Genomic DNA, 18,704 nt, shown 5'->3' on the forward strand with positions numbered 1-18,704 from the left:
ACCGGTTGGGGGTGTTGGGGAGGTGTGGTTGGTGAGGCTGGTTTGGAAGGGTATAGAATAAAATAGGAAAAAAAGGACTTACTTGGAACGGCCGGCCGCCCCCTCTCTCCCGTCCTCGTCATCTTCCTGTCTCCAGTCCTGGCTGGCAGCAGGAAGCAACCGGGCACACAGGCTACCCTGAGCCAATCACAACGCTGCAACACAGAGTTGTGATTGCTCTGAGTGCCGTGGTTCGGCGCTCAGACGGAGAGAGGGAGCCTGTGCATGTTCCTCACCAGGCTGTTTAATGCAGCCTGGTGGGAAACATGCAAAGTGCACATGACTGTTTGGCTGGACCAAGAGGGGCAGCCAAGCAGTCGTGCTCACTTAGGGAGTGCAAACCACTCCTCCCCCTGCTCTGGCCAGCCCCGCCCCGCTCCGCCACTGACTGCAATAGGAAAAATAAAATGATAACAATGTTACCCTATTTTCATTTTAGTTTTCCTTTTGAGCAGTGGGGCGATGCTCCTCCACCGTAGCGGAGGAGTTGCCGCTGGAGATGGCTCCATTTTCTCTTAGTCCAAGGCCCACCCAACCCAGACAGTGATTCACCCACAGTGCGCCGCTGTCCGCCGCTATGGAGGAGCTGGAAAGCTGTTGACTCATTGCTGTGCTTGCTGCTTTTTCCAGGGAAGCAGCCCATGTTTAAGATAACGACAATGACATGACAAGTTGACAGGAGCATGTGTCCTTTTCTTTCTTTTGCAGAACACTCCGTGCATGTCATTAGTTGTGGAAGAAGCAGTGCTAGTCATTTGATATTTTCTGTGTCATAAGATCAATGTTTGTCATTCCATGTGCTCCTTGGCTCTCTTGCGCAGCTGTGAGATAATTACTGTAGTTCCCAAATTACCGAGTGCTGGATTCTTAGAGGACAGAAGGAGCTCAGCCAAAGACAGTTCCCGATCAAGGGTGTTCTTGTTGGCCTCTGTCATCCTAACTTAGCTCTTCTTGCCCCCTAGTTAAATGGTAAAAGGTCCAGGGGTCGGTAGTGCCTGTGCGGCCAATGCAAAGCGGTTACATTGAGAAGAAAGCTGCCCAATTTAATAAGTCAAGGAAGAGATATGTCAAAGGTGAGGCATTGCCATTATTGAATATATGGAGGCAAGGGGGCCATTGTTACGCCTGTGGAAGTGTTACAGTTCAGGAGAGAGAGAACAAGCAGCAGTGCATATTCCTAGGATAACCATATTCCTCGTATCCCTGTTTGTGAGGTCAGGGTGCTTCAGTGCGCTAGCCCATGCTGGCCATGCGCAGGTGCATGTGCTAGCTGGCCCTATGAGCGTGACCCGGCTGCTGTCCATGTCACTCATCTGTTTGTTTATCTGTGCGACCCTGCTGTCTGTATTTGTACAGAGCTCGAGACCCTGCTTCTGCCGTTTTTCAACCCTGTAAATTACAGGGTAGGCCTGACCTATTGGCTTGGCACATACTCTTTTTGCGCTTTGCGCGCAGTTTAGCGACCACTGATTTAACAAGAGGATACGGCAGTTTCTTGCAGTAACTTCTCAGCGCTATTAGATTTCGAGGTCCTCTATTCAGGCCCGGCTCCAGGAATTTTTATTTGGGTGGGCCAAGGGTGCATTTGGGTGGGCCACTGCGGTCTCGATTTGTCGCATATATGTCTAGGCAGGCCTGCTTCAGGGCCCTCCTTTATCTCTTCTTAGTCTTACAAGGCCCAGTAAAACACACTCTTTTCCAAACCTCTTTCTAAATATTATCACTCTCAAAAAGTGTTTTTTCCATGTAATGTTCCTTTGATGGAAAGAGGAGGTTTCTGAGGTGGGAGTATCAGGCAAGTGACACTACTCAGGCTCCCTGTGTGCGAGTCTTCAGGGAGAATCCCTCTTCATTACTACCTCCACCTCCCTTACAGGCTTGATTATCCACTACTCCTCTCCAGTGCACCTTATCTCACAGCTGACCTTGGGCCCCAGCCCCATATCAGGTGCCATCGGGCTCCACTTTCATTTTTCCCAGTAAAAACATTAGTAAAATCACCTTCAAACTTAAAACATTTAATATAGCGGTAAATATAATTAGCACGCACTTTAAAGTATGTTCCACAGTAGCCCTTATGACCCGACTGCTAATTAAATAAACAAAAACAGAAAGGCCATGACAGGGCCGGGTTTAGCGCTGATGCGAAAGTCGTTTTTGGCGCCGCACCAATAACCTCTTTCTCCGTAAATAACCTTTACTACCGCTTTCCAACAGTGCCCCTCATCCCTCCATGGCCCCCCTCTATTGACCTCCTCCTCAGATTCCCTCACTGCCACCCTCCACTAGTGCCCCTCATCTCTCTGTAGCCCATCCCCCTCATGACCTCCTCCTCAGACTCCCTCACTGCCACCCTCCAGCAGTGCCCCTCATCGCTCCATAGCCCCTCCCCCTATTGACCTCCTCCTCAGATTCCCTCACTGCCACCCTCCAACAGTGCCCCTCATCTTTACATAGCCCCTCTCTCATATGCATTTCATTTGTTGTACAGCGCTACTCATATCAGTGTAGTGTGTGTCAGTACTTTACACCATGCACATATTATACAGAGACAATGAATCATACAAGTATGTAAATCAGTCTACAGGGAATGTCACATAAGCCAATGAGGATTACAAGGTGTATGAATCACATGTCATCCATACTGGTGGGCAGTATATTTTAAGAGGGTTTGAACTGGGGAAACACAACCTTAGGACTTAAAGAGTATTCCATGGGGGTCAGATTTACTGATAAAAATGTATATCTGCCCAAACATACTCATTTAAGCAACATTAGAACAATGAGACTGGGGAAGTTCTAACTATATCACAAAAAAAGAAAGTGAAGTTCTAACTATACCATTCATGTTTGTATGCAGCTCTTTGATGACAGTTAATTGGTCAGTGTCCTATGTTAGGATTGTAACTTCTGAACTGCAAGTAGCACAAGGATCTCTGTGACAAATGCAGTAACCCACTGAGCTTCCACATAAAATACAGTTCATCTGCATTTAAAAACTACTAACAGACAAATAATTGCTCTCCAGCAGGATCATTTATCACAAGCGTTATCTGGGCATTTTGTATTGTCTTATTGTTGTCCTGCATCGGCCATGATAATGATGAAAACTGTTCAAATGAAGCACTCACGAAGTATGTGTCCTGCTGGGCCTGTGGATATTTTAAAAAGAAAAACAAATAGTAACACATTCTCTTACCTATTCTATTAGTCAAACTTTGTGTCACAGCCTGGTGTGATAAGCAGCTGCAGGGGTCGGGAAAGGTGAATAGGAATAAACAAACTTCTTTTCTCCTGCGCTGCATAGAAAAAGAAATATCCACGTAGCAGAACATTGCCGTCCTTGCCATGTGGAGATGAAGAGGTGAAAAAATAAACAAAGCCTCGTTAACATGTAAATGACCTTTTAAAGACCTGTTTAAGTACTTGGGTGCGGCTGTGATCATCTCTAAAACTGTCTTTGTGTGTGTGCGCCCGGGAAGCTGTCTCGGCCCGGGCTGACACACACGACATGTGCTTTGCGTGCCTGCCTTCAAGCCCTGACTGCGAGAGCCAAGGCTCCTGTTTGGGTGGGCCCGGCCCACCCGCTAGAACCGGGCCTGCCTCAGTTGCCATTAAGAAGTTACAAGCAAAAGATATTCTCAGTCAGGCGCGTCACGCCTGTTTGGCTCAAAGGGCTTGGCGCAAACCCCCCCAGCCCTTCCCAAACACCCCCTCCCCCTGTCGTGTGTGTCAGCCCCAGCTAAGACAGCTTCCCAGTCACAGAGACAATTTTTCAGCTCATCGCAGCTGCACCCAAGCACTTGACAGGTGTTTAAAATCTACGTGTTAACAAGGCTTTGTTGTGTTTTTCACCCCTTCATCTCTACTCTGCCTATTGCTGGAAGAATTAGCCCCCCCTCCCCCCCCGCCCCCCCCCCCCCCCCGAAATTTTTAATATCCGCCCCTCGAAAGTTGGCTCTAGTTGCGCCTCTGTTCTCGGTAGCTGTGTGACTTCTGGGCCTATATGCAGACTTTAAGATCGAGTTTTTTTATTAAAGTTGTATTTTACATTTTGTGGGAGCATCAAGATTTACCAGAACAGTTGCTAAATGTTCTGTTACTTAATTGCCAGAGTCCTAAACCCGCTCAGAGATTTGCGCCTTCTCTAAGGCCTCTTTAGTTTTGTCTGGGTTCGTTCTTTTGTATTATTTATGTATTCATGCTGTGGGTGATCCGTTTTTAGAAAAGACAAGCTATGGCGCTGTTTGTGCCTTAATGAAGATGCTACGATTCAGTGTCGGTCCGTTTGCCTCTAACTCTTGTTTTGTTGAATCCGCAGCGGATGCTCTTCAATCAGATCGGCGATAACTCTCTGCCCCGAAGTGACCCGAACCTTTCTGCCCCCGAGAAAGGTAAGCTTTAATTGCATATGGAATGCGGTGGTGCGTTCCTTCTGCCTGACCTCAAGCTCTCGTCTGCTGAAGGATATCATTTTTTACAGGAAGACATACCTAACAAGCTCATGCGTGGTAAGGGCCGTCATTACAGGGTTGTGCAGGTCAGCGGCGCGTGGGAAGAGAAACATCCAGGGTTACATTTGTAAAATAATGATTTGTGTCTTTGAATCCCAAAACTACCCTGTAGGTCAATGCGGGGTGTCAAAATCTCGTTTTATAATTCATCGTGTTTTTCTGTCTCCTATTCTCTACTCGTGATTCATTAAACTATTGCAACTTCCCTCGCTCAAGCTCTCTAGTCTCACTGCTGACGCCATCTTGGAATATTCCCCAAGCGGTGAGGTTCAGAATAGCAGAATCAAACTGGAGTATCGTGAAGACGTGCACGTTAAAATGAAACAGTGAATTAATGTGTGCAATTCAAACGTATCATAAACATATGCATTTATAAGTGCATTTATTAGTACATAGACCAGTAGCAACATGCATATTAGAACCCACCCATCAAAATATCGTGACTGCACAAGACAATGAATATGGAATGAACAAAGAAATCTAACAAACATATTAATCAATGAAAGGTTTAAACTTGAGCAATAAGGGTCAAAAAGCAAAACATCTATCTTTACAAGTTGTTGAGGTTGCAGAGAAAGTTTGGAGGAATTTGTCCATGTGTATTATGGGTCCCTTCGTGACATGAAAGCGTGGGAGACGGTATGGTTTGGGCTCTTACTGTTCGTTGTGTGAGGTGATTACAGTATGACTTTGTGAGTGAGATTTCTATGAGTGGTTGTCAGCATGATGAAAGGTGTTTTGCATAGAAAGTGTTTGTCCAAACTTTGGATAACTGATAATTGTGTGCATTTAAGGTTGCAGGAAATGTTACTTTTTTGGGGGACAGAAGGTGAAGTAATATTTTCTAGTGGATACTAATTACCAGAGATGGCTCATCTTAGAATTCTCCCCGGCTTCAGACTGGATTTGGAATCTCTTCATTAGCACTTCTCTAATGCGCCGCTAGATGGCTCTGTGCAGCTCTGCTTTGGTTCTCTACCTCTTTGGAAGAGATGGAGCGGAGTCCAAATAAGCACCAAGCCTGCATGCTAATGTCAGTTTCTTGCCACACCTGACGCAGATCCAGAGCTCCACTCCCAATTTGTTTGGTCTTCCGACTTCTAAATTGATTTCCAATGTGCTAGGGATTGATGTCCCTACGTAAACGTACTGGTTCCAAACCATGCCGCAATTACATAAAACAAATGTTGTTAACAGACTCACACAAGGTGCTCGTCAGAACTACGGTCACTACTCTAAGTTGTTCGATAAATGTGCTACATGCAGCGGAAAGTGATCTGGGACCAGGAGGTGAAGCTGTATGTCGCCGAACAGAAGAAGATATTGTGGTGTTTGTGAGAGTACCGCTCCCACTGCAAGTTGAAGACACAGATTCTGTCTCACTTGTGCTCAAAGTTCTATAGTAAGGCAAAGTACAAAAGCAAATACAAAAAAGCAAAGCAGGACTCTGCCTCATCCCACCACTCAGAACGAAAAGATAAGTTACGAGGGCATCAGGATGTCGTTCACCGTCTATCTTTCAGGTTGCAGAGTTGATTGCTCATCTTATCAAGGTGCCACCAAATTTCCAAGGCCATCAGCAACTCTGCTGTAGATTGAAGCCAGGTTTTTGGTGTGCTTCTAGCTCCCTCTGGCATGACTTTGGAACTCGAGGAACTGGCGGATCCTTTCTCTGGCCATCTGATGACTTGGGATCTTCCTTGGGCCTGTACCAACTCTGGTACCAGCTTCAGATCTGGCTCCAAGATCTGCACCAGGCCCTTAAACATTAATGCTTGTACCAACATCACCGTTGTCAGAGGAGAATCAAGTGCTGATTCCAATGTCCAAAAAGAAATTGGCTTCGGCTCGATCCTGACCGATGTTCCGCTACAAGATTACACAAGCGCAGCCAGCTGTTGTGGATCCTGACTTAGACCTGGTGCCTATGCTTGGGAGGACACGCCAGCAGGGGCTCCATTGTCTTTTTGGCTCTGACTCCAGACACACTAATCTATCCCTTTCACCCCCAACAGCACCCATTTGGGTATTCATGAATGTGATTGTGGTGGTCACAGCACATCTTCTGAGGTAAATCTTACCAGTTTTTTCCTACCTCGACAACTGGCTTGCCACAGTGAGTCATAGACCATCTCCAGACACCGGCAACACCGCCTGAAATTAGGGATTCACTGTCAACAGTCCGAAGAGGCACCTGACTCCTTTGCAAAGGCTTCCATTCATTGAAGCTGTATTGGACTGAGTGAAGTTCTGGGCCTTCCCTCCGCTCCAATGAGTGCAGGATATTCAGGCTATGAACGTGATGTGTCCGCCTCTGTCCTGGATCATGGTTCTAGACCCCTTACCCCACTGCATCCTCCTTGGAAGCTATGTCAGGTGGCATATGCCAGCTCTGCAATGGAATCTGAAGTTCAAGTGGACCCTGCTGCATAGAAATCTGGCAGATCTCATCCAAATCTTAGAGGAGATGGTTAACAATCTGCAGTGGTGGCATTTTGCCTTAAATTGATCCTGCTGCAGGCCCCAATCCCTTTCACCTCCAGAGTTGATAGTGGTCACAAATGTGTCCCTTATCGGCTGGAGAAGTCACCCGGGGTAGGTCGCGATCAGAGGACTATTGTCCCTGTCCAAAGCCTTCTCCATATCATTCTGTTGGAGTAGCAGACAATTTATCCTGCTGTCCTTCAATGGAAGGCAGGTTTAGGTTGTCACAAAGAACACCACTGCCTTGTGATATTGTGAAAAGCAGGGTAAAGTGGGGTCACGTGTTCTGTGTGAAGAGGCTCGTGGGTTAGTTGGAGTGTCAATGCATTTCCCTGATCACAAATTACCAGGCAGGGTCCCTGATTGCTAGAGCGGATGAGGTGAGCAGCCGCATCTGGCAGATCATGAGTGGCGTCTGTATTCTTAAGTGGCACAGGAAATCTTGCAGCAAAAGGTACTGGCTAGATTTTTTTGTCACTATTGAGAAGGTGCAATGTTGAAAGTTTTGTGCTTTGGAATTTCAGCAAGAACACTCAGGAGATGTGTTCTGGCTAGAATGAAGCACAAGGTAAGCCTTCCTGCTACTGCCTTGACTTCTAAAAAAGATCAAGGACGACTGGGCCCAAGTCACCCTAGTGTCTCTGGATTGGGCTAGGAGAGAGTACGAGCTGGATTTTTTGAGCATGAGCATCTGTTCTGCTATCAGGCTATCACTTCACAAAGATCGTCTGTCACAGCACCAGAACAACGTCCTCCACTAGAATCTGTGCAGTATACACCTACATCCACATAGAAGGGAAAAGGAAACAAGCGTAAGGCAGAGCACGCACTCTATGGGTGTAAAGGGATGGGGTGTGAGGGGAACGCACCTGAAAAAACGTGAGGGGCGTGAAAGGTCCCAACACCAGGTAACAAAGCCGGTCTTCCCGGGGTTATGGGAGTAAACGGCCCGTTTAATTTAACTTGACCCTCCACGAGTCCGCCTTCTCATTGGATCCCCGTACCCCCTCCCAGCGTCTAAGGTCGTGTAGACGAGAACACACCTGTTGTAGCCACGACCCTCCGGGGCGGGGCGCAGTGTCCTCCTCTCGGTTTAGGAATCCCAGTCTCTTCGGTGACAGCTCCGCGTCGGTCCTTGCTCACGCCAGGCACAGCGACTTCCTGCTTCCGCTCGACTCCTCCATGGTGGGCCCCTTCCGGTTTTAAGAGCCAAGGATCGTGGAAAGCGCTTCCCCAGGGGGCGTGGTCTTCGTCTTCCTCCTCCGTGTTAAAGGGCCAGTCCGCGGATGGGAGGCACTGTGTTTGATCCGCTTGACTCCTTTGAGCATCAGGTGCTGAGAGAAAAAGAAAGAACCGGAGCACGGGGGTGAGTCATGCTCGGTAACGGGGTTGGAGGGTGGGGACATCTGACACATCACCCCCACAGAATCCTCCCGGGGATGACTCGGGATAAAAAGTCAGCGTTAGCATTGAGAGACCCCTTGCGGTGTTGGATGTCAAAGGAAAAGGGCTGCAGGGAGAGGAACCAACGCATGACGCGAGGGTTATTCGCTTTATTACGGCTCATCCACACCAGTGGAGCATGGTCGGTATAAAGGGTGAATCTGGACCCCTCCAGGTAGTATCGTAGTTTGTCGATGGCCCATTTAATAGCCAGGCACTCCTTTTCTAGGACAGGGTAGTGTTGTTCTCTGGGAAATAACTTCTTGCTGATAAACAGGACAGGACGTTCCTGTCCGTCCTTAGAGACTTGAGAAAGTACAGCCCCGATGCCAACGTCTGAGGCGTCTGTTTGTAAAATGAAGGGTTGTGAATAGTTGGGTGATATGTGGACCGGGCTCTGCGTGATGGCTGTTTTTAATTTTTGGAACGCAGTTCTGACCGACGAGGAAGGGGTCAGGAGATTTCTTTTCGGTTTTCCCTTTTTTAAGAGATCGGTAAGAGGGGCAGCCAATTCTGAGTATTGGGGAATGAATCTTCTGTAGTATCCCAGGAGTCCTAAGAAAACCCTGACTTCTCTTTTTGTAGTGGGGAGGGGAGCCTCTGTGATGGCTTTAATCTTCTCTTCCTGAGGCTCGATACATCCATTGCCCAATACATAACCTAGGTACTTCACTTTGGAAAACCCCATGCGTGACTTCTTGGCATTAACATGGAGACCGGCTCTTCCTAGCTCCTGAAGTATCGCATGACAGTGTTCCAAATGTTCCTCCCAGGTAGGACTAAAGATCATTATGTCGTCAAGGTAGGCGGAAGTATAGGTGTGATGAGGGGCCAATATTTTGTTCATAAGCCTTTGAAAAGTAGCAGGGGCGCCGTGTAAACCAAAGGGTAGTAAGTTAAATTCATAGAGTCCTTCAGGGGGGGAAAAGGCTGTCTTTTCTTTTTATCGACGTCACTTAAGGGAACCTGCCAATAACCTTTTGTCAGGTCAAGGGTGGAGATGTACCTGGCATCTCCCAAGCGCTCTATGAGCTCCTCTACACGCGGCAAGGGGTAGGCGTCCAGTTTGGAAATGGAATTGACGCCTCGGAAGTCCATACAAAACCGTATACTCCCGTCTGGTTTGGGGACAAGGACTATGGGAGAGGACCAGTCGCTTTGCGAGTGGTGTATGACTCCCATCTGCAGCATGTTTTCTACCTCGGTCGCTACTGCCCTTCTTCTTGCAGCTGGTATTCTATATGGTCGTAATCGTACCACGCCACCGGGGGGGTGTATCAATGTGGTGTTCTACCAAAGAGGTTTTCCCTGGAAGATCAGAGAAGAGGTTTGAGGACTTCATTAACGTGTCTAACAGGGCCTTTTTTTTGGCGGTTGACAGCTGATCGTTAACCACAAGATTTTCTAGGGCGCAGTCCTCCGCATAGTGAGGCAGGACCAAGTGGTTGGTAGCGGGGGGGCCCAACCACTTTTTTAACAGGTTGATATGGAACAATTGGACGCGATGGGGACTAAGCTGTAAGGCGGTAGATGGTGTTCCCAACTGTGTCTATCACCTTATAGGGCCCTTTCCACTCGCTTTTTACCTTGGAAAGGGAATTGGGTAGGAGAACTAGGGCCCAATCCCCTACGCTCAAGGACCGTTGTCTTTTCCCCTTGTCGTAATATCGCTTTTGCTGCCTCTGACTTTTCTCAAGGTTGATGTGAGCTAGCTCCCGCAGCTTCCCTAACCTTGAACGAAGATGTTGAGTATACTCCAGGAGGTCAGTGGTGTTATCAGGGTTTTTCTCCCATGCTTCCTTCGCCATCTATAGTAAGGTTCGGGGTTGTCTACCATATAACATCTCAAAAGAGGAGCAACCCAGACTGCTTTGAACCTGACCCCTGATGACAAGCAGAGCTTGGGGAAGTAGTCTGTCCCACTGTTTTCCTTCGGCCGTCAACATCTTTTTCAGGGTCAGTTTTAGCGTCCCGTTGTATCTCTCCACCAGTCCGTCGGTCTGTGGGTGGTAGACCGAGGTTTTTATGTGTCCGACGTCCAACATCCGACAGACCTGGGACATGAGTCTTGAGACAAACGGGGCGCCTTGATCCGTGAGGATGTGTTTGGGGAATCCAACCCGAGAGAAGTATTCTAACAGCTTGTCTGCGTAATTGGCGGTTCTGGGAGCCCGTAAAGGGAATGCTTCGGGGAAGCGGGTACAGTAGTCCACGAGTACTAGGACGTATTGATGCCCCCTGCGGGAAAGAGTCAGGGGACTGATAAGGTCCATACCCACTCTCTCGAAGGGCTTCCCGATGAGAGGTAATGGCTGTAGGGGAACCCCGGGAGGTTTGTACGGGTTTTTCCTTTGACTTACGGGACACTCCTGACAATACTTTTTAATTTGTGCGTAGACACCGGGCCAATAGAAGTGTCTCAGAATGCTCTGGGTTGTTTTCTGGGTCCCCATGTGACCTGCCAGAAGGTGTGAGTGGGCATAAAACAGTATCTGTTCCTGAAAGGGTTTTAGCACAACCAACTGAGGTTCAGTTTTATCGTTGCTGAGACGGTATAAAAGCCCATTGGTCACCCTGAAGGAAGGAAATGCTATGGTTATGCTGTGGGGGTTAGGCTTTTGGGGGGCAGGTGGGGCACGTGGGTGTTTTTCCGTTTCCCAGAAGTGAGTGCGGGGTTGGGCCCAGGAAAAGGATGCCGCCATGTCAACTGCTTGTTCTAGTGTCAGGCTAGAGTGTTGCCTGAGCCAGCGTTGGGTCGCGAAAGGGAGAGCCTCTATAAACTGCTCCAGATATATAGAGTTCATTATGTCCTCCCTACTTCTGTCCAGGGGTCTCAACCACTTATCGGCGGCCATCTTTAATTTGAAGTATAGCATCTTGGGGTTATCCCCAGGACTCCCTTTCTCTTTCCTAAACCGCATGCGGTAGGTCTCAGCACCCATTCCCAGGTGGTCGAGTATAACTGCTTTTACCGCCTCGTAGGGTATTACTCCCCCTGCGTTAGCAATTTGGTAGGCAGCCTGGGCCTCCCCTATTAGCAGGCCATTTGGCCACCGGCCACCCTGAGGCCCTTGCTGCCCTTTCAAAGTTCAGGAGGAACGCATATGGGTCCTCTCTTGATGTGTACTTCTGTAGCGAGACCGTGGGGGCAGAAGAGAAGCTCCTCGTCAGCTTATGTCCACTACTACCCTGTCCGGGGTCTTCGCCCGTCTTTTGCAGAACATCTAACTGCCCCCTCATCATTTCCTTTAACATCTCACGGTCGGCATGGGCAGAGGTCATCTGCCTCTCTATTGCCCAGTCAAGCTTTTTCTGTCCTTCCACAATGTGCTGCTGGAGGGCATCCATTGTTGGGCTCACAATGGGGGATCTAGAGTGCCCGCATTCTCCACCATGTGTCACAAATTGCGGGGTCACTCATGAAGCAAGACAGCATAGGTAATGCGTATGGATGTGTTTAATTTTATTTAAGAGGCGGCAGATGTTCAGTTCAGGCCAAAACGAGTGAGTTCTCAGGGGCGACAGAGTCTTTGGTTTGGGATTCTACGCTTCTCCTTCTTCTTGAGGCACTCGGTTCCTTCTCCTTCCCGGACCCGCCACATAGAAGGGAAAAGGAAACCAGCGTAAGGCAGAGCACGCACTCTATGGGTGTAAAGGGATGGGGTGTGAGGGAAACGCACCCGAAAAAACGTGAGGGGCGGGAAAGGTTCCAACACCAGGTAACAAAGCCGGTCTGCCCAGGGTTATGGGAGTAAACGGCCCGTTTAATTTAACTTGACCCTCCCCGAGTCCGCCTTCTCAGTGGATCCCCGTACCCCCTCCCAGCGTCTAAGGTCGTGTAGACGAGAACGCACCTGTTGTAGCCACGACCCTCCGGGGCCGAAGCGGGGCGCAGCGTCCTTCTCTCGGTCTTTAGGGATCCCGGTCTCTTCGGTGACAGCTCCGCGTCGGTCCTTGCTCACGCCAGGCACAGCGACTTCCTGCTTCCGCTCGAATCCTCCATGGTCAGCCCCTTCTGGTTTTAAGAGCCAAGGATAGTGGAAAGCGCTTCCCCAGGGGGTGTGGTCTTTATCTTCCTCCTCCGTGTTAAAGGGGCAGTCCGCAGACGGGAGGCACTGTGTTTGATCCGCTTGATTCCTTTGAGCGTCAGGTGGCTGAAAGAAAAAGAAAGAACCGGAACATGGGGGTGAGTCATGCTCGGTAATGGGGTTGGAGGGTGGGGACATCCGACACTGTGGAGAGCAGCCTGCAGGCTAAGTCTCTGAGGACTGTAAAGCAGCTTGTTTTACCTTATAATCTCTTGAATTACCAAATGAAAGGACACCACACAGGTATATATATAAAATATATATGTATTTATTTCTAGACACACTCTACTAATCTCTTTATGAGATTAGAAGTCAGGAACATATGCACAAATCAATGTTTCACAACAAATTAAGCACTTATATGGCTGGGACCCTAGGGGCGTACCAGACCATATACTAAAAAAGAGGTATAAGGATATCGACTTGCAAAGGGAGAAGGCCTAAGGTCTTCAGAAGCGCTGGGGCCTCACTAATCCACTCAAGGCAGGTAAGTAAAGGACCCACAGGAGACGCATGCAGTGTGAGAACACAGCCGCGGATCCCAATAGACTTCAATGGAGCAAGTTGCGGTTGGAATTTTAAAGTTTTAGGGTACTTCGGAAGAGTCTACAAGCAAGCCACTTACAAGGTAAGTACTTCGAGGGCCAACACACACAGGAGCACCGGAGTGCACAAGTTACCTCACCCAGGGAAGCCGGGTGCATGGGTGTCTTTTGGTGTCAGGTCGCTGCGTCGTTTTCAATGGAAGCCGAAGAAGATTTGCTGGATTCAGAAGAAGGAAGACCTGAAATCAGAAGGGACAGTGTTCACAGTCACTTGCCAGTGACCCGGGGCCAGGAAGATAGATGCCCACGGTAGTCGGGTGATTTCAGGTGATTCACGGGTGTCTTGACTCTTCAGCCACGAGGTCCAGGAGGCGTCGACGACGACCAGGAGCTAGATTCGGAGTGTCCCACGAAGTATGCAGCTTACTGAGGTGTCGGCAACCGGATTGAACCCAACAAGCCTTGGCAACAGCAAGTCTCGTGGAATGTGAAGAAAGTCAGCGGTGCAGATCAGCAAGGTCTGAGGGACTCACCCAGCGAGGGTAAGTCAGGGCAAGCCTGGAGCAACCAGAGGAGCCCTTTGGTTGGATTAAGAAGTCTTCAGGGGACCCACAAGGTAGCCGGCAAGGGATCGCGAATACGCCTCGTGAGGATTCGCTTTACAGAAGCCCACGGTCTTTAGGGACGAGGTAGGCCTCTGATTTTCGAGGGAAATCCTGCTGGAGGTTTGGACCACACGTGGTCCAATGGACAAGTTCGTAGAACGTCGTTAAGGGGTTGCACTCGACAATAGTGCACGGTACCCGGGTATTGCTGTTCCTCGTCACTCATGGGGTCCACTCGCCTCAGGTTTGCTGGGGACTCACAATGGCTGTCGAGAAGTCAGGAAATCCACTTCCGGGGCTGCAGGGACTTCGGACTCCGGCGGGAGCGGTAAAGTTTGCGACCGTTGATTAAAAGTTTTGGTGCCTGCCAAGCAGGGGAGTCACTCCTTGACTCCAAGGGAGATTCTTCAGTCTTCCAAAGGTAGTGGAACGTCGAAGGTCCAGGATTCTTCTTGTAGAGCGTCGTCCAGGGATATCTAGTTTGCAATGGCAAGGGTTCCCTATCTTATACTAAAGGAAAGGGAGGGACTAGCTCTATGACCACTCCTATGGGAGGGTCAGGGGAGTGGGTGGTTACACCCACTTCCCTTTGTCCAGTTTGTGTCAGTGCAGGGGCTGGTAGCCCCTGAACCGGTTTGAGCTGGCATATGCACAGAGGAGTTAAGTACAGAAAGAACAGGATTGTAGTGGGGTCCGCCAGGACGTTCTGTTTTCTTCGTTTTCAAATGTACAGGGGTTTAGTAGACACAACACACTTGTCTTACCCGTTCACGTTTCACTAAGACACACTTTCGATCGTTTTATGGAGTATGTTTTTTTTGTTGAGATTTTGATTATACTGGCGTGACTCTTCCGTGATACTTATATTTAAGATTACTTTGTTCACCTCATGGTATACGTGATCACCATTAAACGAACTATATCTTGGAGTGATCACCAATTTTGTGTATATGCCACCAATGGCTTGTACCTGGCAGTTATTCATGTTCGCGCGCACTAGAGATTTCTGCTTATGACCGAGTAATGATCTCTCAGATTTCGCTATATTGGAATTAGTATACAGCCCTGAACATTCAGAGACTCTTTCTCTGATGAAACACGTGTCGGCTGGCTCCTTGTGTACAACTTATTAAAGAAGACTTGATATCTTCGTTGGATTCGGCTTAACTCGTATGTGTGCACGGGTATCTGTAGATTCATATGCACAGAGGAGCCTACTGCTCCCCAGTGCAGGACTTCAAAGCACACTAGGAGTGCACCCACCCAGCGCCAATACACTAAATCCTGTCTGGAAGGTGGTGACACTTGCCTGTGACAGGATGCCTATTGTTGGGCCTCCTCCACTGCGAGTTTCAGTCAGCAGTAGGAGGGCAGCCCAGTGTCTGTGCTGGTGGCATCCATTTTGTGATGCCAGGCTCTTTCAGATTTCTACCGTGTTTCCACAGTAGGTACATGTCTATCCCTCTAGAAGGGTGGGATCATACTCCCACACCAGTTACTGGTGTGGGGGTATGATTCCAAGGCGTTTGACACCAAACACGACATGTTTTGATGCAGCCATCCCAAAGTTAGCATTTACCTCTAGGTTATAATGCACTTAAGAGTATATGGTCTAACCGCATCCACAAACAGCCACAGAGAATAGACTCTGAGGGCTGCAGAGGGGCCCTGCTCGAGCAGAGGCACCCCCTCACATGTAAACCAAGCACCCTGCCCTAAGGATTGATAGGGCCTGCCTTAGGGGTGACTGATAGGCTTATATATGTGTGTGTAAGGTAAGATATAGGGAACCTTTACCTCTGTGAGGAGTGCTAACACTACCTCACCCAGGCTGCAGTAGCAGGCCTGTGGTGTCAAATTTAGTCTGCTTCCCAGGGGTGGCATAATACATGCTTCAGCCCCTGGTAGGCCTGTGAAGTACCTATGCCCTTGGTACCTAAGGTACCATATACTAGGGGCTCATAAGGTACCACAGTATCCAATCACTAGTGCATCTAATATGCACTCCAAGTTGATTAGAAGGGACCCAGCCAGACTATAGCCAGAAACCAGTGTAAACATCAGAAAAACAGTGGGGGCAACATAAGTGCAGATCCTACTCTCCTACATACTGAAAAAACTAAAAATTCTCCAGCTTCAGTAGGACCAACCGGCTTTGCATATCCAACCTTTAGATCCATGTCGGCGGCTGAAATTTTTATTTTGTCTCACTAGGAGAAGAGTTTTTCTTTTGAAAGTCCCGTTTTGGATTTGGACGTAGATTATTTCCCCCAACTTTTCTACTTCTAGGCTGTATTCTACAGCACTCCATCATGGACAGCCTCAAATCGCACCTGGGTCACGGTCTACACAGTGACCATTGACTATCTTTGCTGCTATTTTCACTTAAATCTTTCAAACTTTGTATCTTCGGTTCTCCTTATTAGATTTTGTTGTTTTGGTGTCATTTTCGTCATTAAATTTTATACTGTGTTTCTTAATTGGAGTGGGATATTTATTGTTTCCCTTTTTCTACTTTTTATCTGTTGTGGTACAAATACATTACATATTTTCGTTCAATTAATCCTGAGTGCACTGTGCTGTATCTACCAAGGTTTTTTTTATAATTACTGAAACCTCTGACTAAACCTAACAAGACAGGGACTTTATTACTTGTAGTGGACACAAATCCACCCACAATAATAAACCACTTTATCCCAAGTGCTTTTATATTAACTTTCACATTTTATGCCGTTGTTCTATTCATGTCCCTTAGTAATTTCCCAAAATCCAGCCTTTCAAGTCTATCTTAACACACCATAGCTCTTAAAAAAGTGGCTGAATGCTTGATTTTCACAATACATAGCCCAGTCCATTACCTCTGTCATCTAGGAACTAAAAAATATTGTCTCACATGCAAAACTGTGTACACCTACATACCATTTTACCTAGGTGTCCTACTTCACATCTCAGGTGAACTTCTAAGTACTTTGAATCCACTCCTACCTAGGAATGAAATCCTGCAAATTCTGGACCAAGAAAGCATCATGCCAATCTTTCCCTGATTATAACAAGAATTTGTAGTGCCATACCCTATGATCTTCACAATTCCAACAACCTTTTGTTAAAAAAATGTAAAGCATTTCACTTTCACAAGTGCACCGATGAACAAATTACTCATAGCCTGATGTCTTCCCACGCTGTGACTGATGCATGTTCCCTAGCCTGCTTCTGCCAATTTCCATTTTTCCCCATTTCTTCCACTGCATTCCATGGTTGTTAATAATGGCAAGTTGCTTCCTTGATGTTGCCTCCATCTTTTTTCCCTAAAGCACTCTCTCACCTCCAGTTCGTCAGTGCTGTACTAAATCAATAGATAAGCATGCTGCTTTTGGCTGGCAGTGTATTTGGTGTTGTTTTTATTTTCTTTGCAAGAAACTGTTTGATACTATTTTTAAGTGCCTGTATGTCAGTTCTTGGTAGGGTGTTGGCATGTGACATACTGTATTTCATTTTTGTAGATTTTTGTTTTCAAAAGTCAGTGGTTATGTATATGTAAACAATAATTTGTTTTAAAAATACCTTTAACTGCTAAATTTTGCGTTTAGTAAATAGAAGTCAAACTGAAAGTGATCTACATAGTACTTATACTTGTATTAGAAATAACAGCCCATGAACCATTTACCTATATGTCAGCAGTGAACCCGACCCCTAGCAGCTGGAGCCTGGATAGTGGAAAAGAAGCCCGGAACATGTCCGAAAGTGGAAGGCTTATATCCCCACCTGTGCCACCAAGATCTACGCAAGCTGGTAAGTGAAGATTTAAGACTCCTCCTACAGCTGAGGGGTTTTATTGCCCGAATAAGGTTTAACCTTTAAGAAAGGATGAGACACTTTCATTTGCACGACCAGTAGTGCATACAGAGAGGGATCATTAGATAACTCCTTTCAGTTATTGGCTACTGCCGGTCAGAAGACTTTAGGCACTGGCTAACAGGGTTGTCCATGAACAATGGCATCAGCCCACAGCATTCTACGGATGTAAACATTCTAAGAAATATAATGTTTTTTCGTTTTCTTGCCCACTTACCTACTCTGGCATTAATTCCTGCTCCCTGTCCCGCGCCTTCAGAGGGCTCTTACGCCTGGCCTACTCCTTACCCGTTGCTCCCCCTCCGCATGCTGTCCTGCTCCACATTTTTAAATGTTAAATATTTTTCTTTTTACTAAGCTCAGTGACTGCAAAGTGGTAGTGGACCGCTCGCTTATCTTTTTGGTGCACCCATGTACTTTGTTTTTCATTTTGACTTTATTGTTCTGGAATGGTTGTCATCCGTGTTGGAACTATAAAGTAAAAAAATTAAAAAAACTAATATAGTAGAAATAATAATGAATAATAATAATATAAATGTATGCATGTTTTGAGACCCACCGGATGGAAGAGCGCTGCTTTTAAAAGGTACGTATTAAACTGCTAAAAATATAAATGGAAACCAATGACAAGATGCTTACTGACGTTTTTATGTACACAGTACAGAGTCCACATTTATGCAACACCTCTGTGACAATAGTTTCCCTTGCATAAGAAAGTGCTAAAGAGCAAGGATTTAAAGATTGTTGGACAAAGGATGATGGTGTGGCCATATATTATAAGGGATAAAATAGGTTCTTGACAGCTTTCAAGGCTTTTGTAAGTCAGCTAAGTGTTCTGTAACTTTATAAACAAACGCAGCCTTTAGCCTTGTCCTTCTAAGTTCAACAAACTCCTTTATACCTACTTGTACTATCCTTTTAATACATGATGCATGGTACATGATTGCACATATCATACATATAATACTAATACAGTAGAGTACATCTTCAAACACAATATCTCAACACTATTTTTCACAGGTATTCCTGTCTAAAGGACAACTCCATTCATTCTAATCAGTGTCAGAACATTACGCAGATTTCCATTTTTTTCTCCAAATCTATTCATGATACCAGTATACAGGCCAGCCATTC

General features: G+C 47.1%; 1 protein-coding gene across 3 annotated transcripts in view; it reads left to right on the forward strand.

Moving 5' to 3' along the window:
- The window catches only part of DOCK4 (dedicator of cytokinesis 4), a 1,768,257-nt gene that overhangs the window by 1,697,403 nt on the left and 52,150 nt on the right, over positions 1-18,704 (forward strand). For 2 of the 3 annotated variants that reach the window (XM_085653188.1, XM_085653190.1), the window contains 2 exons: positions 4,361-4,433; positions 17,394-17,507. In XM_085653188.1, the coding sequence (XP_085509314.1) occupies positions 4,361-4,433; positions 17,394-17,507 (187 nt within the window). The remainder of the gene's footprint in view (positions 1-4,360; positions 4,434-17,393; positions 17,508-18,704) is intronic. The other variant, XM_085653189.1, reaches the window with a different exon arrangement.

This window comes from Triturus cristatus, chromosome 4_1, assembly GCF_964204655.1.
Source record: "Triturus cristatus chromosome 4_1, aTriCri1.1, whole genome shotgun sequence".
Lineage (NCBI taxonomy): Eukaryota > Metazoa > Chordata > Amphibia > Caudata > Salamandridae > Triturus > Triturus cristatus.